The sequence below is a fragment of the Notolabrus celidotus genome, chromosome 14 (genome assembly GCF_009762535.1).
Source record: "Notolabrus celidotus isolate fNotCel1 chromosome 14, fNotCel1.pri, whole genome shotgun sequence".
Lineage (NCBI taxonomy): Eukaryota > Metazoa > Chordata > Actinopteri > Labriformes > Labridae > Notolabrus > Notolabrus celidotus.
Window position 1 is genome coordinate 4,516,416 of NC_048285.1, and position 22,820 is coordinate 4,539,235.

A 22,820-nucleotide genomic window follows, 5' to 3' on the forward strand; every position below is an offset into this window, starting at 1 on the left:
GTTTGTCAGAGGCGGGACTTGTGTTGAAAACTACTCTTGGGGCTGCTGGTGTCTTTCTTTGCATTCCGGGGGAGTATTTTCTCCACAACTAGTCCTGGAAATGATGACTTTAGGTCGTGTATGAAAATTCAAACATTTTGGGACAGTGTTATCTGGATTCTTGAAGATACCTAAGGTCCCACGGGCTGTATACCTTGGACTGCCGCCTGAGGATTTCATTCTAAGGGAGGACACCTATCTCTTTAAAGTCTTGATCCTGGCATGTAAGAAAGCCATCACAAGGCACTGGCTAAAATGTGACCCCCCTCAACCAGGACAGTGGTTTGGCATAATCGAGGATATAAACTCCATTGAAAAACTGATTCATTATTTAAGACTGAAGGCAGGACTATATGAACAACCCTGGGCAAAATGGACTGCATACAAGAGACACTGCTCATCACTATCACACATGACTTGAATGTGAATGTCAGACACTAAGCTGTAACCCCTGAAGTTATCATGTCTTGTCATTCTGTGTGAAAAATGAAAAAAAAAAAAGTTAAAAAAAGAAAATGTTGACTTTGGACAAACATCTTTTAAAATGTTAACGCTTTGTTGTTTCACATTTTGTAATTAAAAAGTCACACAAGAGGAAACAACATCTGTTTGATACTTTAATGTAAGAGGTTAAAATACATGTGATCAGTGTAGATAGAAATGGTTGAGATGTGTGTCTAACATGAGTCTGGTCCTGCTGGAGGTTTCTGCCTGTTAAAGGAAGTTTGTCCTTGCCACTGTAACTTGCTAAATGCTGCAAAGTGCTCTGCTCATGGTGGATTAAGATGAGATCAGACTGAGTCCTGTCTGTAAGATGGGACTGGATCTTATCCTGTCTTGATGTTGGGTCTTTGTTAATAATAGAACATAGAGTATTGTCTAGACCTGCTCTGTTTGTAAAAACGTCTCTGAAGAACATTTGTTGTGATTTGGCGCTATATAGATAAAGATTGAAAGGGTAGATTTTCCTCTCCTCCTCCTTTTATACTCTGTCAGTTTCAGTCTCTACTCACCTGATGTGAATTCACAATCAGCACACCTGCCTGCCATCAAGCAATCACAGACTCTCTGCAGGAACCATGGATTTTTGGATGAAACATAAGCCGCTATATAGAAAAATAAAGTGACCAAAAATCAAAATACTGCAATGTGAAGTGAATCAGAGAAGAAGTGATACAATTAGCATAAAACTGTCCCTTATGGAGCAGTCATTGTAAATGCATTTAGCCAGTCCTCAGATAGACGCACAGACGATACACTGCGCATCTAATATTACGGATTAAAGAACAAGCTCCTTTAATGCGGTCTACTCTCTGTTGATTATCAGCAGCAGTTTTGATTAAAGCTAACCCCCATGTCTTCTGACTCACTCTCACGTCCAGCCAAAGATCAGCTTTGTTCTCATACAGGAGATTGTTATGTGCGTGTGTTTATGAGCGTTTATGGGAATTTGAGCGAGTGTGGACATATCTGGTTTCAGTTTTAGCAGCTGTGACATACGCTGTTCTCTGTGGGCGGACTCAAAGCCCTCATGTTACTTTTTACAGTGTGTGTTTGTGTGTGTGTGTGATTAAGTGGATTCTGGTGATATGAGACGATAGCTGACGTAGAGAGTTTAAGTGTTAGTGTGTGTGTGTGTGTGTGTGTGTGTGTGTGTGTGTGTGTGTGTGTGTGTGTGTGTGTGTGTGTATGTGTGTGTGTGCGCCCAAACACCCTCAGAGAGTTACGGGACGGGGGGATGTGGATGATGATAGAGGGGAAATTAAAGGGGACCGAGGCAGTGTGGTAGAGTTCAGTGTCAGTGTGTTCAACATAACATACCTATAATTAACAACTTAATTATAAACAGCTTTCTCTCTAATGACCATCTCTCAAAGATTGTTCACTTAAGTACAGCGCTGAGCTCTCCTTTCAAGATGCCAGCTGCAAACTGATGCTAAAAATCAGGATCATGTGCATGTTCTTCCTCCTGCAGCGTACTAATCCGCTGTTCAGGTCTGCAGGCTTCAAACTAGACAATCAAACTGAAACATGAGGGATTCTGACAATGACGATGAGGTGCCATTCACCCTTATGAGCCAGAGTTTACAGAGAAAGAATAATACTCCCAAGCAAACAGGAGAGCAGATCCAAAGTTACCTGGTGGTGCAGGTGTGTAAACAGTGAACCCAGAGAGCTCCTGCTTTCAGGAATGGGACTGCATCACTCACCATCCAGAGCTGGAGGCAGCTGTTTTACCCGCTTTCTTCAATTTTTAGAAGTTAAACCAGAAAAGCCGAACGGAAGAGCGTCTTCAGAGTATGTTTACAACTCTCAACGATTTTTTGTTGCATAATGACACACCCCATGGTCCACACTATATGTTTACCTTATCAGAATACACTTTGTTAGATTCTGAACAGGAAGATGGAACTGAACCATAGGCTGTATAAATAATGGACGTCGTATCAGTGATGTCACCAATCTGTTTCTGAAGCGCTGTTTGGAAGCCAATCGTCAGCGGGAGCCATATTGGTAATGCTGAACTCAACCTAACTTCATCCAAAATAGTATGAGGTAAAGAGGCGGGCCTTTAGCCTTTTCGCTGAAAGCTACAGGATGCCCACCTGTCAATCAAGTCAGCCATGTCCTTATTTGGGCAAAACTCCTAAGTTTAATATCTTCAAAAAATAAAGAGTTATAAAAAAAATGAACCCCCAGTACAGTGTGTGCGGATAGAGAAATTATATATTCAGACCTAAACTGTTTTTTGAACCAGGCTGTAAACATGTTTATTTCTGCTGTAAAGATCGTCTTCTTTGAATTGGTGTGTAAGTGGCTTCCGGTGTTTCTGTAGCCAGCCTCTAGTGGACGCTCGATGAACTGCCTTTTTTTGCAATTCCGCATTGGTGTCATATTTTAAGACTGGAGGTTGCTGCTTGAGCTAAAAAGTCAAACTCTGCAGATTTTACTGTGTCAGCTTAATAATGTTGCTTCAATGATCTTGAATTAAGATGCACAAGTATCAAAATGTACAGAATCAAAATCAATGTACCGGGCAAAAGTCAAGTTGATTAGTGTCCTGCAGGTGAACGAACACGTACGTGCAGCATCCCAGAATGGTGCGAAAACAAATACGCTTTCTGAAGCAAAGTAAAGCACTGACAAATGTCCAAAAGAGCATATCATAATGTTACAAATCCAGCTGGATTCTCAACAAAGCATCCCTGGTGGCTAATACATTTACTACTGACATGTACCTCATACAACCCCACCTCATAAAAAATCAACTATCCCTTTAAAACCTCAAACATGACTTTAATGACTAAGATCAAGTGTACACAATAAATTCACAAAAATAAAGAACAAGAGCTACATTATGTCCTTTTGTCAGCATATTTTTGATTCATGTTTGATTCTAAATAAGTGAAGGTGCACGAATGTAACTTCCTCATGATGACGGATGTTTGTTTTGTCTTTACATGTTGGAATTTTATGAGCCGTGACATGCAGTCATCCTCATGTTTTCCTGTATAGATAAACCCGTGTGAGAACCTGTATGACATCCAAATGTGTCATCAGTTTATGCCGTGTTCGTCTCGTCCTTGTTTGGAACTATTGAGCAACATTGCGAGCACCTGGAGGCGGTTATCTCCACCTGAGATCTGTGTTCGGACAGATTAGATCTGAGGTCTTACAGTTTTGTTTCACTGTCGTGATGTTAAACCTCACTCTGAGACGGCCTGAGGAAATATCTCACATGACGAATGAGAGAGAGGATCTGAACTGTGACCAAAATGTAGAGAAATGGACATCAAGCCAAAACTTGACTTCACTGTCTGGTCTTTGACACTTGAGATATGTGTAAACTCATGAGTGTGCTATATATCATGAACCCCAAATGTCTTCCCGGCTGCTACGTGACCTTATCCACACTTAATCAGTAGAGACAGACGCCCTGCACAGAGGAGGAAGTGTGTTTTCTTATGTCTCTGTAATATCAACAAGTAGTTTAACTGTTGGAGGACCAGCGGGGCGAACCACAAAGAGAGATTAATGAATATGTCTTCAAGCTAGAGTTTCAGTGTGAAGAAGCTGGCTCTATCTTAATGTTTAATGAGTTCTGACTTTAATTCAGCTTCATGGAGTCGTTTTTTTAATCTATTGTTGTCCAAGAAACTTTTCACAAAGCACAAAATTGGTTGCAAGCAGTAGGTCAGTCTGCAGCTCACAACTATCAGTGATACGATAGGCTGGGCTCAAGTGCAGTATGGATTGGATAGCTGGCAGAATGGTGATAAAAAACAAGGGCTACACGTCTGCATGAAAACTGCAAATTGCTTAACCCAATTGAAACTGTGTAAGTCATTGATACCTCAAAAAGCAGCCGTGCACAAAATATGACGAGACAGATCCTGTAGTTTCTGATGATACCGGTTAAATCGTGAGTGTCATGTTTCTAGCGCCTCTTTATTCGACCCCTTGGCATACCTGGACTTCTTACACAGGACTTCCACCAGATCCGGGTCCGGTCCGGTCCGTCTCCGATCCGCTGCGGTCCGGCTCCATGCTCTCTCGTCCCTCAACACCCACTGGTTGCTTTTTGGAACGCAGCACAGAGCAGGACCGCCGTACAGCTGGAGTCATGTGAACGAGGTTTCCCCACGGTCGATACAGAATCAAGGATTCTCCTCCTCCTCTCCTCATCCATGTTGTCTTTCTGGTCCTCTGAAAACCTCTGACCTGTTGACTCCAGGCCTGGCTCCGCTCATCATGACGGTTTGTTGTTGTAGTTAAGTGAAATACGATCTGGTGATAACACAGAGTGTTTTATTCTGAAAATTAACCGGATGTTTTCATTTTGTTTTGGTGAAACCTGACTTCCTGTCCCGCTCCATCTGCTCTGTTGAGATTGATGCGTTGTGCTTCGGTATCCGGCAAAAACAGAAGTCTTGTGTATCTGATCCGGAGGGCTCCGACCTGCTGGATCAGATACTCAAACGGAATGCAACAGAGCGGATCCAGTGGAAGTTAACAAATTGATTAGAATAGAAACCTATCACCAGATCCGGTGCCATGACGGATCGGAGACGCACCGGACACAGGTCTGGTGGAATTTGGCCGTTACTGGTTTCCAATCCTCTCCATGTTCCAGTTTCTATGAGGGATTCATAATAGCAGCTAAAATATAGTACCCATAATGCACTACCTGCCCCCTTTCATGGGATTGCCTGAGGCTCTGCAGCAGAGTCCTCTGCTACACATCAAAGCTCCTGTAGTTTATATAACCTGATTTAGAATTGGACCGCTTCATGATACCTGTTGTTTCTAACGGGGGCTTAAGTTTTTAAGGAGCCAGCTTACCCAAAGAAAGCCTCCGTATGTTGAACTCTGTGAAAAGTATGTGACCTCTGTTCCTCTGTAACTGGACTGGACGTTTACAACCTCAGAGGGAGTCTGCATCACAGAACTAAAACACATTCAGTCATTATCACAACAATGAAAACGGCCGCAGGAGGCAGTTCAGGGAGAAGTATTGTAGTGACGACAGCTCAAGTTTTTCATTTCATACCCCTCTGATTTATTCGGTTCATACCACATTACCTGCTGACTCACTGTTACTGGAAGGCAGGGGTTCTTAAAGTGGGGCCCAGAGACCCAAACGAGGACCAGAGGGACATGAAGTAGGCCTTCAGCAATGAAAGAGTTTAATGTCACTGTGAGCAGGCTTTATTTTTGTGGCAACAGAACAATGACACACACATGAACAGAAAACATTTGTTTATTATTTTATAAAGTTGATGAAGTGACTGTCTTCCTCAAAACATTTCCCTAATTATCATCCATCTGACATAAAACAGCATGGTGTGTTGTAGTCTCATTGATGTACATATTAGAAATGTAAGTCCACCATTTCTCTACTTTTTGCTCTGTTTTGGTCTCCTCCAACACCTAAAAAACAGTGTTTTGCTATGCTTTTAAGCTAGTTAATTGTTTTCCGTCCTGGAAACATGGTAAAAAGTGTGTTTATGTCTCAGCTTTTTAATCCTACACGAACCAAAATTAAAGCTGTGGTACTTACCAAAACAATGAGCTTAAAGGTGATAAAAAGCTGAGTCATGCTGCTAGGAACTGCAGTGTCGTGTTGACTATCTTGCCATTTCATTAATTCATCAACTGATGCTGTTATCATAAACTCTGGTCATGCATTAAATGTGAGTGTGTGTACATGTGTGTAAGTTAAAAGACAGGAAGGTGGGGGGACAGTCTTCCAGTAAATCAGCTCCCTAAACCCCCTCCTCATCTCGAACACTCCCTGCTGCACTGCTGTTATCACACACTCCTTCACACACACTGACACACCCACACACACACACACACACACACACACACACACACACACACACACACACACACACACACACAAGCACACACCCCTGAGGGTTCATAAACTTAACATAGTGAAAGCTTTTTTTGCATCTAAGTTTGTTTGTCATAATTTTAACGCTGTATTCATTTTTGTGGTGACTTGAGATGACTTCTCTGGATTGTACGCTTTGTAAAATTATCAAAAAGGACTCAACGTAATCCACGATCCAGAGACCAGCTCCAGAGACCAGCAACAGTTCCAAGAACAAACTTCCAATTAACAGGAAGAAACTTCAGCAGACACAGACTCACTGGTGGACAGTCATCTGCCTTGACTAGACAGGCTGGGATCGTTTGACAGAGAGAGATCTATCAATCAATCTTTATTTGTAATCACAACAAACATTCTCCTCAGACTCTTTCCAAACAGAGCAGGTCTAGACCGTACTCTATGTTCTATTATAAACAAAGACCCAACATCAAGACAGGTTCAGATCCAGTCCCATCTTACAGACAGGACTCAGTCTGATCTCATCTTAATCCACCATGAGCAGAGCACTTTGCAGCATTTAGCAAGTTACAGTGGCAAGGACAAACTTCCTTTAACAGGCAGAGACCTCCAGCAGGACCAGACTCATGTTAGACACACATCTGCTGAGACTGAGTTGGAGAGAGGGATAGACGGGATTAAATTACTTTTAAACATCATCGTATCCCAGACATCCTGGTCAGTTTAATGATAAATACATCCAATTAATCAGCTAGAGTGTGCTATAGTGAAATAACAGACCTCTGAATGCTGTAACAGACCAATGAGAATCAACAATTGAACACAGCTGTGTATTAAGCTCCAATATCCCACACGGCAGGCATTCTCCATCTCCCTTAACAAAGAAGGAATGAGAGACAGAGAAAGAAAATATTGCACAGGGCTGAAGAATAATACCCCTGATAAGAGGGAGAGAAGGAGAAGAAGGAGGAGTGCAGCAGGAAAGTAGGAAGGAGGGGGGAGTCCCACTTCCAATAGTTTACACAGCGCAGGGATATAAAGCAAACCGACCCACTTCCCTCTCCTCCCTCCCTCCCTCTCCTCCCCTCACATTTACTACTCTTTCCATGTTGTTTCTTCACTCCACTGCCACAGACACCCTCCCCCTTTCTCCTCCCTCTCTCCTCCCTCCTCCAGTCAAGCACGGAGGAGTGATCAACCTGAGAGTTTAAACAAACCAGAGCGCCGGCAGAGCTCACACACTCTCGCACACACACTCCCTTACAGCTGTTCAGAGCTGAGGAAACTTTTAGTGAACTGTATCAAGAGGCAAAGCGAGGATCGGGTGAGTGAGGATGACTTCACTGCTGTGTTATATGGCTGCTGGGATACTTAGTTGGCTTTGATAGGTGTGCTGTCATCACTGTTTGGGTTTAATGCAATTTAATGTGGCGAAGCAGTTTGCAGTGTTTCAACATTTTTAGGGAGATTCTGAATGAACCCAGTAAGAGCTTAAATTTCTCTAATGTATCTGCATTTGTCCACAGGTCTTCATTGGTTGGTTCTTGTTAGAGTTTTTACAGCTGTTCACCATCTAAAGGTCAAGCCTCATCCCTTTGTGTTTCAGACGGACAACAGAGACATCTCTACTTGTTAAAGGAGGAGCAGCCCTGGACAAACCACCTCCGAGGAATAATCTGGAGTGAAGATAAAACAGAGCAGACGTTTGCTCCCCCCCTGCAAACTTTCACCTCACAGCCCTTGTCCATCAACCCCCCTTCCCCTCGAGCCAAACCCTGAGCAGCACTGACTGAGGATACACATTCCCCACTGACAAGAGGATCTAACTTCTGTTCAGAGAGAGTCACCAGTGGCCGTAGCTGCACGGATGGAAGCCCCAACTCTGGCTGAGATGGGAGACTTGTGTCACCCCTGCTCTTCCTCCCCAGAGGGGGAGACGGTGTGTGATGCTCTGGCTCGTTTTGAGAATACCCTCCGTGATGCCATCAGGGAGATCCATGTGGACGTCAGTGTTTTTAAGCTGGGCATGGAGCGTCGCATGGAGGAGACAGCCACCCTGAGTGGGCCTCTAGGACGAGCTGTCACTCAGCTCCAGCAGGAGAACCGACAGCTCAGGAGTCAGCTAGAGACTCTTACCCAACAGGTGGAGCTCCTGAGTGGGATGACGTGTGACAGGAGCACCTTGATCAACAACAACAACCACAACCACAGTCAGAACCACAAGAACCACCTCAGTGACATTCAGGAGAACCATCAGGAGATAAAGGAGGTCATCTACGGGAAAGGAGAGGCTCACACTCAGAGTCAGGCTCACCTCCACTTACAGTCCTGCAGCCTGGGCGGCCCGGCCCAGAACTACAGCAGCCAGTCCAGTCCTGCATCACCACCTGCAGCCTTCTCCACCTCCCCGAGCTCCAGCAGTCCTCCTGTTGGCTCCAGAGTTTCCTCCATGGTGACGGGCCCCGTGTCGAGCAGCAGTCCATCCGCCGCCCGCTTCTCCAGCCGAGCCACGTTCGCTGTGTCAAGCAAGACTAATGTGAGTAATGCATGATTACAGAGAAGAGGGTCTAACACGCTCTTCTAATGATGACACCTGTCAGATCCTAAACAGATAAATCACCCGGGTTATGAAAATGAGCAGCATTACATCTAAGAACATACTTACACTTTCAGTGTTGGGTTTGGTTTCAAACATCACGTTGCAGAAACACTTCTGCCACTAGAGGTCAAAGGAGCACAACATCTTAACCATTCATGATATACTTTTATCTAACTATGTCATCCATTAACATTCATAAATCCATATTCTTTAACCTTGTGTCCAGTATTTCTAGCTAACTGCTTGTTTTAGCAAATCAAATCAAATAGCTGCTTTAGCCACCTCTTAGCTAACACTTTCAATCACAATCCATTACATTTGTTTTTAATGTGTCAAGCTAGCCACTTTGCTCATTAGTCTACACTTTAAGCTAACACAAACTGTCTATTTCAACAACTATCTGATTTAGCATGGAAGCCATTACTTTTAGCCCGGCTAACCATCTCAGCTTACATTTAGCAAAAGAAAATTTATCATATCCAATAACCTTAAGCTAACCAAACACTTAATTCCTTATTTATAGATACACATTTCATCCATTAACTATTACTTAAAGCTTACCCTAGAGTTCATCATTATCCACTCCTTTAGCTAGCAGCATGTTCATTGTGTAGCCATAAGCTAGCAATCTCAACCATTGTCCATACTTGAAGCTAACTAAATATTGTATCTGTTATCTGTCCTAAAATTTACCCATATCACATTAGCTAGGCAAACTGTTTCAACTAGTTTCTAAAGGCTTACAATTCACGGTATCATCTTTTGAAATGCTACCGATTTCATCCACAACTTAAGCTAACAGCTTCTAGCAATTTCTTTATCTGTAACTTTGTTTTTCTACAGTTTTTAAGCCTTTTTTTTTTTTAGATAACTCATCAATGTAGCTGATGTTTGAGCCATTTGAGCATTACTTTAGCTCATTGTTTCAGTGATTTTACATTGCTTTTGACAACTTAAAGCTGCTGTTGGTAGGAATGGTGTAAAAGACGTTACTTTTTTTCTGCTGGGTTTGGAGAAAAGGTCATAATACCCATCGTTACTCATCGGTAAGTGGAGTAATTTATGACTATTGCGACATCTCTGTGTTTTCCAATGCCTTTGTATCAAGCAATGTTATTATTCCCCTCGTTCCCATTATGAAGGACCAATCATTGCTAATCTCCAATCCTCTGTCCTGATTGGTTAAGGGGCGGCCCCCACTACGTCCTCTAATTGGTTATGAGTCCAGCACTATCATGCCTGGACAAGCCGATCTGTGTTGGGGGGCTAAAAGGAAATCTGGTTGGGAGGGATAATGTTGACATTCGAAGTCCCTCTCTCTAAACAGATGTTTACTCCGTGACTACCAACAGCAACTTTAACCATAAAGTTCAGTGATTTCATCTGTTTAGCCATACTACTGCAATCTCCATCACAACACACAATGTCCACATATAGACTACAGCAGCTACGTTCTTTTGATGCATCTCTTTGCAGCTGAATAAATGCCCACTGGCTGGAAATCGTATCCTTAATCTGAAGTTAATTTGAGACAGTTTGTAGTTTGTGACCTCCTGGGCGGCTGCTGCACACAGACCCATTTAACTTATTTGCACCGACCCACCGCTGCAAACTCCATTACCAGCTACTCTGCAACACATGTGGAAAGGAGATATTCAGTTGCAGAGAAGCTAATCCAGTAATTGGGATGTAATTTCTAGTTTAAGAGAGGGCAGCTGTGGCAAAGAGGCAGATTGTGAGTTTTACTGAAGCCATGTTGTGTTGTGGCTGTGTGGATCAGTCAAACGAGGCACTGCGGTTTCACAATGGCCCTCCACAGGGATGTTAAAGGATTTATGAAGTACAGTAACTTGAGTCGGGTTGCTCCTGGGAGGTGAGGTTGGTGCGGTCGTGTGGTTTTCAGACCTGACTCAAATATGTGTAATAAGCATTGTGAAATAGAAGCTCTGGTTTGTCATCTCCTGTTGAATTTGTGAGTCAATTTTTAGGATTTTATACGTTTTAGCTCCACCTGAATGAATGTGTTCTGGTGTAAAAATAAAACCAACCTCTGGTCTTATAAAACTCCCTCTGACTGATATAATCCCTCACTGGTGGGAGTGGTTCCTATGTTCCTTGAAAGCTGACATTTTCTCGATCAATGGGGCGTAACAATCAAAGCTGGTTTTGTGTTGTGTCTGCGTCTGGCTTAAATCATGGCTTCATTTGGTGACCAGATGGCCTGTGTCAGTGTTTTACTGCTCAGTGGATTCTGAGTTATTATCAGGGATACATTTTACTGTCATCGTGGGATGCTGCTCATAAAAGTGTGTCCTCTAGAGCTGGACTCGTAACTCCTCCTGGAGTCCCTAAAAGTTATCACCCTGCTCCATCATTGGACGTGTTTCTTTCTTCACCTTGTTTTCTTTTGGAGTAGAGTCCCATCTTTCATCCCACCTGTGGTTGTTGTATGTCTCAGTCACCTGTCCTGATTTGGAGGACTTATTCCTTGATGTAATCTTGGAAATTCGAAGAGGACATGATCAGATGAAGATCAAGATGTTTGCCTTTGCACGGGTTTGGTTGTGTTTATGTGTTGCAACTGTTCAGGAATTTTGTGAAGCAAACACTTGCCAATCTTCACATCGATTCCAGGAACTAAGCTTGCTGGGTTTTTGTCAGATTGTTTACCACATTTTTTCCGAAACTCTCTTGCAGCACATCTTATTTCCTCTGACCTTCTGCATGTTTAGTATGAAAGAGTGAAGTACTGAGCGTCTTCATCTGCTCAGAAACAATCATTAGGAAAGGTGCAATCACTCAGTGGATTTGGGCATCAAGTCTGCAGTCAGTGTGGTACTGTTGAAGAAAACTTGCTCCTAAATTTATGTGCATGGACGCTGACCCGGGACTTCCACCAGATCCGTGTCCCGTCTGTCTCCAATCCACTGCGGTCCGGCTCCGTGCTCTCTCATCCGTCAACACTCACCGGTTGCATTTTCAGCTCGCAGCACATAGAAGGACCTCCGGACAGCTGGAGTCATGTGACTGAGGTTTTCCCGCTGTAATCACTGAATCAAGGATTCTCCTCCTCCTCTCCTCATCCATGTTGTCTTTCTGGTCCTCTGAAAACCTCTGACCTGTTGACTCCAGGCCTGGCTCCGCTCATCATGACGGTTTGTTGTTGTAGTTAAGTGAAATACGATCTGGTGATAACACAGAGTGTTTTATTCTGAAAATTAACCGGATGTTTTCATTTTGTTTTGGTGCCTGACTTCCTGTCCCGCTCCATCTGCTCTGATATTGATGCGTCGTGCTCCAGCATCCGGCAACAATAGAAATCTTGTGTATCTGATCCGGAGGACTCTGACCTGCCAGATCAGAGACACAGCCGGAACACAACGGAGCGGATCCAGTGGAAGTTAACACATTGACTAGAATAGAAACCTTTCAGATCCGGTGGAATTTGGCCGTAAGCTTTATAAAGCATAGCATTGACTGAAACTGAAGCATGTTTATAGTCCATCTGTCGTGAGTGACTGTTTAAAACGACAAGGAAACACCGTCAAAAATGAGCATGATTTAATTTAACATGACCAAACACGTGTCCACAGAGCTTGAAAGAGGCCCATGGTGTTTTGCTCAGTTAAAAGGGTCATAAATAGTTGTTAATAAATGAAAGAAAAGGAGTTGAAAGATAAGGGAGAACCCAGCTCTACCTCACCTCTGCACATCTGGTGTACAAAATGACGTGGGTGTGAAAGTACGTTTTGGAAAGCTGCAGAAATCGTTGAGTATAGAAAGGTGTGAGAGGCAGAAACTTCAAAACCTTAACTCTTTAAAACAAACTTATCCTTCCTCTTCAGTCGGTAACAATGCAAACTTCCAACTGTTAATGAATGCCCTTTAACTATTTACCATTTCTGCACCAGCTTCAGACGTCATATCAATATCTAGCTGGCAGTGTGTGCACGCTTCCAGAGCAGGTGTTAGTCCGTTAGTATTAAATGTTCCTTTCTGTCTGTCAACAGAAGATAATGACAACTTTTATTAAGTGCTGCATTTAAAACCCAAAGTAAACATTGAAACCAGAGACTGTAAATCATGTGTCAAAATGTGTTGTACTTTACAAGCTCTTCAAAGCTGCAGGGGGTAACTCGGATGTCAGGAGGCCGTCCACAGAGGATGTGTTTGACTTTGGGGAAGCTCTGTCAAAGTTTGACATTAATGAGGCACGTATTGAGAAAGTTTCATTTTAAATATGAAGAGTCGTTTCTTAAAATTAATTGTATTATCTGAATTTTCACTGCTCACACATATAACCTGTGAATATACTTGCAGAAATCCTCCGTGCACACTGAGTAGAAGTGTACTATTTGAAGGTTTTAGGTTACATAGGAGCACAGTTACTAATATAGATTGCAGAAGAAACGATTGATAAAAAGAAGTGAGAAACACATGCACGCTTATAAACATTATACACATGACTACTCGTCCTGTACCTGTAATTACCAAACTATGTGGCGGATACATCAGAGGAATGTTATCCTCTGTGAAATCGTGCGGTCAGAGCTAAAAAACACAAGGGCACCTTTGTTTCCGTGTGTCTGTGCTGTGGGAGATCCCCTGCTGTCAGCCAAACGCAGCGCTGCAGAAAACACACACACACACACGCCTGATTAAAACATGAGATGAAGAAATACTCTGAGCTGCGGCGCCAGGGCAATTGAAGTGGGAGGAGCTATAGCTGAGACGAGGGGGGCAGGAAGTAGTGGTTTTTGGCACATGAAGAAATAACGAAAAGTGTCACGACAGAAAAACGGGATGTAGGTGTTCAACTAAACCTTGTGTTTCTTCCAAGGTCTTAAAATATGAAGTCCATGCAGAAGTGTTAAAAACTGCAGTTCATCGAGCGTCCACTAGAGGCGGGCTGCAGAAACACTGGAAACCACATACACACCCGTTCAATGAAGACGATCTTTACAGCAGAAATAAACATTTTTTACAGCCTGGTTTGAAAAAGATTTTGGGTCTGAATATCTCATTTCTTTATTGGCACACAACACTGTTTGTTCGAAGATATTAATCTTGCGAGTTTTGCCCAAATAAGGGCATGCCTGACTTGATTGACAGGCTGGCACCCTGTAGCTGTTAACGAAAAGGCTCATGGCCTGCCTCTTTACCTCACTCTAGATTGTAGGAAGTTAGGTTGAGTTCAGCATTTCCAATATGACACCGCCGGAGACATCACGGATATTAAGTCAATTTTTTATACAGTCTATGGTTTCTTCTCCACACAGACCTCCGCCATTAATGTTGCTAAAGCAGATATCAAAAGTCATAGCCCCTAGAGATCAAGCAGTGACATCAACAAGTGCGACAGTGTTCCAAAAGTTGAACTATTTTCAACACTGAGTTGTTTTGGCGCTGAGGATTTCACCGTGTTCAAACAGCGTGCTACACAAGCCTCAGAGACGAAATCAGCCAGATTGCATTGATCCTGTTGGAGTGTCCGAATTGGCTTTAAGCAACTCAGCACAAAGCCGTAGACTATGTACTCTTTAACAGTACTTACTGAATGCATCTGGTCCAATCAGATTGCTTGGTTGTTTCTAAGGTTCAGACGTAAAGGCCTCAATATAAACAGAAAAGTCTTTTGCATTTAAAAATAATCTGCACTCTTGTGACAACGTTAGAAAAATAATCTGCATGCACACGAATCTTCAAAATCTACTGAAATGCAGGCGCATGCATGCCAGACCAGTAATCTGCAGTATAACTTTGTAATGTAGCACCACTGAGGAACACCACACACCTGACCATGAATGTGTTCTTTACAGAATATTCATGCACGAAGGCATTTTCCGTGTGAACAAAGCGCCAAAAAGCAACAACAGTTTACAGTTTGGCATTAAATATAACCACCTCGACCTGTTACATAAGAATAAACGACGCTCGCTCTCTCTGCCACATCCTCACCTGTCAGATACAGAAACACACACGAGGGAGATACAGTACATGAAGTTCAGTAGGCTGTTCAAACAAGCCTGATTGACTCCACACACACGCACATGCACACACACTCACTGGCTCGACTCCCAGCTGAAGCTCTCTGTGCCAGAGCGAGGTGTGTATCTGCGCGTCTGTCTTCCAGCTGCGGCTTCATCATGACCTTCTGAGACAACACACACTCACAGACCTGCTGAAACACACCTGCAGCGCGTCAGCACAATCTCACACACCTGCAGCTGGCATCTGTATGAGTTATGAACACTTATCCTCTTTTATTCTGATCTGAATGTGTCTCTTTATTCTTTTATATGATTTCAAATAAAAGATGTGGCCCTTTTTTTAAAGGCATGAAGATAAAATATAATATTCACTACACATGTAAGAGTATATTTTATTCCTCTTCGCCAGCAGCAGTAGAGGCAAGAGGAGCTACATTTCCAAGCTGACCTTCTCAGAGTTACACGTACGATGCAGCTGTCTTTCGTTTCGTGTACGCATAAAAAAGACATGGAACTTAGAAGAACACTGTAGACTAAAAGTATAAAAAGCAATATATTACTAGAAACATGTATAAATGAAGTGCTGTACTGCTGTGCAAGATAATGGTGTGTGCAGAAATCTTAGTTTTCATTTTAACACAGCATGCAATGTTAACAGAGCAGGGGCGTATTCGTGGTGTTTGAGGGGCAGGGGTGGAAAAATAATAGTGGGAACTTTCTTTCAAACCACTTAAACTCCCAGTTCAGGATCAATTTAAACATTATGATGCAGAGGTAACAAAGAGGAAGGTCTGGGGTTAAATGTTTGTGACCACTTGTGGTGGAAATTCAATTACGTGAAAGGGAAACACAAAATGACTGATGCATATTTACCAAAAATACGAATTAAACTCCCTGCAGGAAGCTCTTGTTCGAGTTAACTTTGATCCTTTTAACAACCTTTCTGACTCATTACATTGAAATTTGCATGAAAACACTTTGCCGGTAACCCAGCTGTGTGTGTGTGTGTGTGTGTGTGTGTGTGTGTGTGTGTGTGTAATTGTGTGTGTGAGTCTCCATCTGGAAGGTTTGTGAAGATGCAGTTGTGCGGCTCTTTTATCTCCTCTAATGGTTCACCGTAACTGGAGTCAGTGAAGATTAGGATTATGGGGCGAAGACCCAAGCCTCCTCAACATTGTCTCCACTTCCTCCTCTGTTTTCTCTTGTTTCACCCTAGTATACCATCACACACACACACACACACACACACACACACACACACACACACACACACACACACACACACACACACACACATCAGCAGACAGCACCACTGTAGCCAATTACAGTGCCAAAGCAGCGTGTCAATGGACCATTGTGCGGGTTCTTGTGCTTCATTGTGAACACATTGCAGGATTACAGAATCGACCCCTCTCTCTCTCTCTTCCTCTATGACTCATTCTTTCTCTCATTCCTCTTCTCTATCAGTCCAACCTGAACCATTACTCGCTGATATACCCCACGTATCGCTGTCATCACCACTCCATGTGGTTTCATTTACTTTACAGCGACTGGCATAAATTGCCTGGATTGCAGAGGAGGATGTTGCTCCACTTTTACCTCTCAGAGATGGTTGGGGTCCAGTAGATCCTCAGGCTACTCTCACGTCTGGGCCAGTCATTATTTCCTCACTCTCAAGACCAATCAGAGACCACACTAACATTTTTACCACAGTGTCAACAGGCAGAGGGGGAATGTGACAGACTCCTTTCTGTGGATTGATTTGATATGATGCGTGTGATTAGGTCGTCTCAAGCATTGCTTCTGATGTTGAGAATTAATCACCATCGTTATAGTGTTTTGACCAATCAGAAGCATTCAATTCTGTTCTGAAAAACGTATTTGATCTATTGTGTTCCGTTCCATTCCGTTGGGTTCCATTCCATTCCGATTTACTCTCGTTAATCATCAATCAATCAATCTTTATTTGTATAGCGCCAAATCACAACAAACGTTATCTCAAGACGCTTTTACAAACATAGGAGTTCTAGACCACACTATGTCAAATTATGAACAGAGACCCAACTTCAAGACAGGGTAAGACTCAGTCTGACCCCACCTTAATCCACCATGAGCATTGCACATCGCAGTATTTAGCTAGTTACAGTGGCGAGGAAAAACTTCCTTTTAACAGGCAGAAACCTCAGGCAGAACCAGACTCATGTTAGACAGCCATCATGCCTCGACTGAGTTGGGTCTGGAAAGACAGATAGAGGGGAGTAAGAGAGAGAAGTGATAGTGATGAGAAGAGTCGTAGAAGCTGTTGCTGCTGGAGTCCAGCACGTCAGTATCAGCTGGAGTCCAGATCGTCCGCAGCAGGAGGACGTCTACGGCAGCTCAGAGGAATCTACGAGACAATGGAGCTCAGGGACTCCAGAAAGGTCTATGGTTAATAACTTTAATGGGACAGGAAGAGTTAAAGTAAGTGATGAGGGGGTTGGGGGGAAGAGGGTGAGCTAGGATCCCAGTGTGTCAGTGTGCCAGTTCCCCCGGCAGTCTAGGCCTATAGCAGCATGACAAAAGCTGGTCCAAGCCTGATCCAGCTCTAACTATAAGCTTTATCAAAAAGGAAAGTTTGAAGCCTACTCTTAAAAGTAGAGAGGGTGTCTGCCTTCCAGACCCTGACTGGTAGATGATTCCAAAGGAGAGGGGCCTGATAACTGAAGGTTCTACCTCCCATACTACTTTTAGAGATTTTAGGTACAACTAGCAAGCCTGCATGTTGGGAGCGTAGAGTTCTAGAGGGGTAATAGGGCACTATGAGCTCTTGAAGATACGAGGGTGCCTGATTTTTAAGGGCTTTGTAGGTTAAAAGAAGGATTTTAAATTCTTTTCTACATAGAAGTGCTTGTTCTGCGTTTTTGTCACATAAACATGAAACACTCACATTTTCAGTCTCACCTAGACGTTCCTCCTCACCTTTTACCTGTACGACTCCGGATTCCACTCCTGCGAAGAATTACAGACACTACATTCCTCCAGCTTTGTGTGTGTGTGTGTGTGTGTGTGTGTGTGTGTGTGTGTGTATTCATTAGCAGATGAACAGATCAGATAAGCGCAGTCAGGTCAGTAGGTTATCTGTAGGCCTCTTTGAATGCACACACTGGGTGCGCTTGATTTATGGCACAGTACAGAGTTTCCATCACGTTATGTAAGAGGAGAGTCTTCACGATAGATGTGGGTACACTTCCTGTCGGCTGTTAATATGTCACATGACTTTGCATTTAACATATAACGACATTTAAAGCAGTTTTCAATGACTTTCTGATCTGATTTAATCCTAGAGAGCGAGCAGCTGAACTCCCCCTGACTCTCCCTCCATCCCTCCCTGTGCACCCATCAGCTCCGTCTCCCACTAACATTACACAACCTCGCTACGCTCTGTTTCTTATCTCCTACGAGCAGCAGACCTCTGCAGAGCTCAGTCCAGTCACAGTTTGAGAATAATCTGATGGACAGACTGTCTGTTAGGAGCTCTGAAATGATCTGATTCTGGTCCAAACTGAACTATATCTAGCTTCTGGTGTGCAAGTGTACGTGCAGAATACAAGTTTTCTTCAGGCAGAGTGAAATCATTCTGATCTGATTTGATTAAGAAGTGCGTGAACATGCATCAAGCAATTGATCTTAAACTAAAACAAACAAACAAACAAAAAACAGTCATTAATTCAGCTTTGAGTCGGGCTCCTGCTCACCCAGTCGAGGTTAAAGTCAGATATATTAACCCACTCACTTTACATGATCCCTTACCGCCAAATTCCACCAGATCCGTGTCCTGTCTGTTTCCTAGTCAATGTGTTAACTTCCACTGGATCCGCTCCGTTGTGTTCTGGCTGCGTCTCTGATCCGGCAGGTCGGAGCCCTCCGGATCAGATACACAAGACTTCTATTTTTGCCGGATGCCGGAGCATGACGCATCAAATTCAACAGAGCAGATGGAGCGGGACAGGAAGTCAGGCACCAAAACAAAATGAAAACATCCGGTTCATTTTCAGAATAAAACACTCTGTGTTACCACCAGATCGTATTTCACTTAACTACAACAACAAACCGTCATGATGAGCGGAGCCAGGCCTGGAGTTAACAGGTCAGAGGTTTTCAGAGGACCAGAAAGACAACATGGATGAGGAGAGGAGGAGGAGAATCCTTGATTCAGTGATTACCGTGGGGAAAACCTCGGTCACATGACTCCAGTCCGATGTTACTAAGCATTATGATACGCTGCCTTCCCAATATCAAAACTTACTCCCCCTGCAGTGGATGAGACAATAACTTATTTGTACATCAGAAGAAAGTTAGTATTTTAGTCTTGAGTCTGAGGTCAGGGCAATTTAAGTTTAATAATTCCCCAAACGAAACATGATATTCTGTTATAGTTGCAAGAAACCAGGTGCTACAAATGTCCCTCAGAGGGCTTCTGTTTTATTCACAGCCTGTTTCTTTTCTTACTTTGAGTTCAGTTAAAAAGTTACGGTTAGGGTAAAAAGATTATCTGTACGTCTTGAGTGTGAGTTTATCTCTGAGAGACATAAACCACGCTCTCTGTGGAGACTCCCCACCCAGTCCGAGCCGTCTCTGACGTCTGATCTGTACACCGTGCACCGATGCCTCTGTGGCCCCTTCCTCACCCTTTCACCCCTCCCCCACTCTCCCTCGTCAGAGCTGCACTTACAGCCTGGATTCCTGGCACCCACCCCCCCTGTCCCCGCTTTGGGGCTATTAATACAGTCATGACAGAGACAGAAAACTGAGGTGAAGTATGCTTTTGTGATCAAACACACACAGAAATGAGCAAATTTACCAAAACTTCAAACATATTTAGGATTTTAAATCATTATCTGAATCATTATGTCACCTGATAGCATTTTAAAATCATCTCTATGTGACATTACAACTTTTCTTTCTCAACTTACTCATATTTTTAACTTTTACATACTTCTATTGATACGTTTTTCAGATCTGTCGTTACATTCAACCCTCACAAACGTCGTATTTTTATCTCAGGTATGTTCGAAGCCCTGTTGCGTAACTCTAATCTTTCTGTTCTGTAATTTTGAAGCAGTCTGGCACTAGAATTTTCCTTGTGTTGGATAAATTTCCAGCTTATTTTGCCTTTTGTTAATCTGTGCATCTCCTCAGTAAAATGCCTGAGTGGTTCGGCGATGCAAACTGTGCAAGACGGCAATTTTGAACGCTTGCTCTGCACAGCTTTATCTGATGAAGACGTGCAAGAAGATAGATGTGGACTGATACAGGAGAAAGAAAACAGAGCTGAAGAGAGAGGGTGGAAAAGAGAGAGTGTATCTGTGTGTGTGTCTACTCGTGTGCGTGTGCGTTCTCATGCTGGGGGTTTTACAGAGGTATGCAGCCACTCCCAGGCTACCCCTGGCTCTCTTAATGACTTCCAGACAATAGGCCGTGCCCGTCATCATCTCTGTGGAAACAGGTTAATAAGTGGTCGGTCGGTGGGACAACTCAACCTCTCTGCCCTCTGAACCAGTAAGTCTTACTGGAAGTCAACTTCAGGAGTACATTTAAAGCTCTCAGCTTTGGCTACCTCAGCTCAATCCACTGTGGGAATACTGAACTATTTCATCTATTTGCTCCCAGATCCAGAGTTCTGGAGGAAGGCCCAGAAGGCACCTTAAAGAGAAAGTGTTCTTAAAACCCTTTTCACAGTAAAATGTTAAAAAAATGTCAGGACAGCATTAGTCTACTTGAGGGAAGGAGGGAAGACATGACATGACATAAAAAGGTCTCTGTGTCAGTTTGTTTACATGATGTTAGATAAAATTGAGTTGGACTAAAACTGGACTTTTAAAATACGTGAAAAAGTGTTATGGCCGGATCTGTGTCCGGTCCGTCTCTGATCCGTCACTGCACCAGATCTGATAGGTTTCTATTCTAGTCAATGTGTTAACTTCCACTGGATCCGCTCCGTTGCATTCCAGCTGCGTCTCTGATCCAGCAGGTCAGAGTCCTCCGGATCAGAGACGCAAGACTTGTATTTTTGCCGGATGCCGGAGCACAACGCAGCAATCTCAACAGAGCAGATGGAGTGGGACAGGAAGTCAGGTTTCACCAAAACATAATGAAAACATCTGGTTAATTTTCAGAATAAAACACTCTGTGTTATCACCAGATCGTATTTCACTTAACTACAACAACAAACCGTCATGATGAGCGGAGCCAGGCCTGGAGTCAACAGGTCAGACGTTTTCAGAGGACCAGAAAGACAACATGGATGAGGAGAGGAGGAGGAGAATCCTTGATTCAGTACAACCTCAGTCACATGACTCCAGCTGTCCGGCGGTCCTGCTCCGGGCCATTGTCTGAAAACGCAATCAGTGCGATTTGTTGCAGGCTTAACAAGCTATAAACATGAGACAGTCCGTGACATGCACACACCGGGGTAGTTTATAAGACAGTGATGAATTGGAGTTGATGTTTTTGCTTGCTGGTGTCTGCTAAGTTTGATGTGATGAGTCGCAGATCTGCGTTTTTAATTCTGCAGGAGTTCTATCCGAGCAAACAAAACAGTGTTCAAAGATATCTCGAGTTAAATTTGTGTCGATAACTGAAACAACAAAAGACAAAAAAAAAAAGGGGGTTGCTTTTGAGGATGATCTTCAATCACAACAAACCTCAACAGCATCACAAAACTTGAACAAACTCTTCATTCAGATGAAGTTTGCAGAGAAGCACACGTGAAATCACGCCTCATCATCTGCAAAGACTGTAACCTGCATTCAGTGTTTTTACGACGAAATATTTCCCCGTGCAGCAGCTCTCTCCTGCAATTATAGTTTTATATCCTCCTAGTTCAAAGCCTGCATATGTTTCACTCTCAACCTAAAGTGGTATCCCCCTGATCTTACTCGTGCAGAAATTGCAGGCTGCGTGAACGTGTTTGAAGAACAGGTGGTTTGACCGAGTGTCTCTTCCTCTGAGGAGATTCTTCTGGAGACTCCTGAGAGGAAATTACAGAGCAGGAGTCGCTCACTGCTTCCTCTGAGGAGACTCTGATATCTGTACAGTAGCTGTGTTTACACAGGATCGGGTCTTCTTCTGTTCCTATGTCACACTCATACTTGAGCTGTCTTCCAGCCATTTGCAGTTAAATTGCACTGCAGTGGTACCAGCTCTCATTTAGGATCTCCTGCACAAAACCACATTGTTCCCTGAAGCTCTAACCCGTCTGTGTGTCAGTCCTCTGAGTGCTCTGTATGTGTTTCCCAGCACACATCAGTGAACCCTCATCAAATACTCTCCCCTCCTGCAGCCGAGTCGTCCCATCCTCACCTCCCTCCCTCCCACCCTGCAGGGTCTTTATTAAAGTGTCAGAGATGAAGACGCCTCTGACAGCTAAACAATGTCCTCGACCAAACACAGGAGGAGGCTCTCAGCCAGCAGCTCCATATCTCCTTCTGTTTGAACAGACAGGTTTCCAAAGACACCATGTAACAGAGGAGCTGACCATACTACAGCACCTATTAGCTTATTCACTGGTAATGGGAAATGTTCTAGTTCCTGTTAGTCGTACATTCATATTGGTGCTTCAAGTAAAATACTACCACCTCTAAATTTAACCTCTGGGCATTCTGTGACTTCTTACCAGCTGTCTGTACCCCTTCCTGTCCTCTCCTTATTACAGTTTCCCTTGCTGATTCATAACAGTTTCTAAAATACATTACCCATGGTGCACATGTGATGCTACATCCTTTCATGGATGTTACATGACCCTCACTTGCCTGTATTCACCGAGAGTAATGTCAAATTAACTCTCTCTGTTGCA

At 43.4% G+C, this 22,820-nt stretch overlaps 1 protein-coding gene and 1 long non-coding RNA gene across 6 annotated transcripts in view; one reads left to right on the forward strand and one right to left on the reverse strand.

The window, feature by feature from the left end:
- Positions 1-22,820, forward strand: part of smtnl (smoothelin, like) — a 40,445-nt gene that overhangs the window by 2,549 nt on the left and 15,076 nt on the right. For 2 of the 5 annotated variants that reach the window (XM_034701662.1, XM_034701666.1), the window contains exons 1-2: positions 7,623-7,721; positions 7,924-8,933. In XM_034701662.1, coding sequence (XP_034557553.1) covers positions 8,265-8,933 — 669 coding nt within the window. In that variant the 5' untranslated portion in view covers positions 7,623-7,721; positions 7,924-8,264. Of the gene's footprint in view, positions 1-7,622; positions 7,722-7,858; positions 7,881-7,923; positions 8,934-22,820 lie in introns of those variants that run through there. The other 3 variants (XM_034701663.1, XM_034701665.1, XM_034701664.1) reach the window with 3 other exon arrangements.
- On the reverse strand, positions 7,529-9,119 carry LOC117825737. The gene is made up of 3 exons (XR_004633889.1): positions 9,063-9,119; positions 8,712-8,913; positions 7,529-8,578 (listed from the first exon to the last, which is right to left on the reverse strand). It is a non-coding gene; the product is annotated as an uncharacterized LOC117825737 (long non-coding RNA).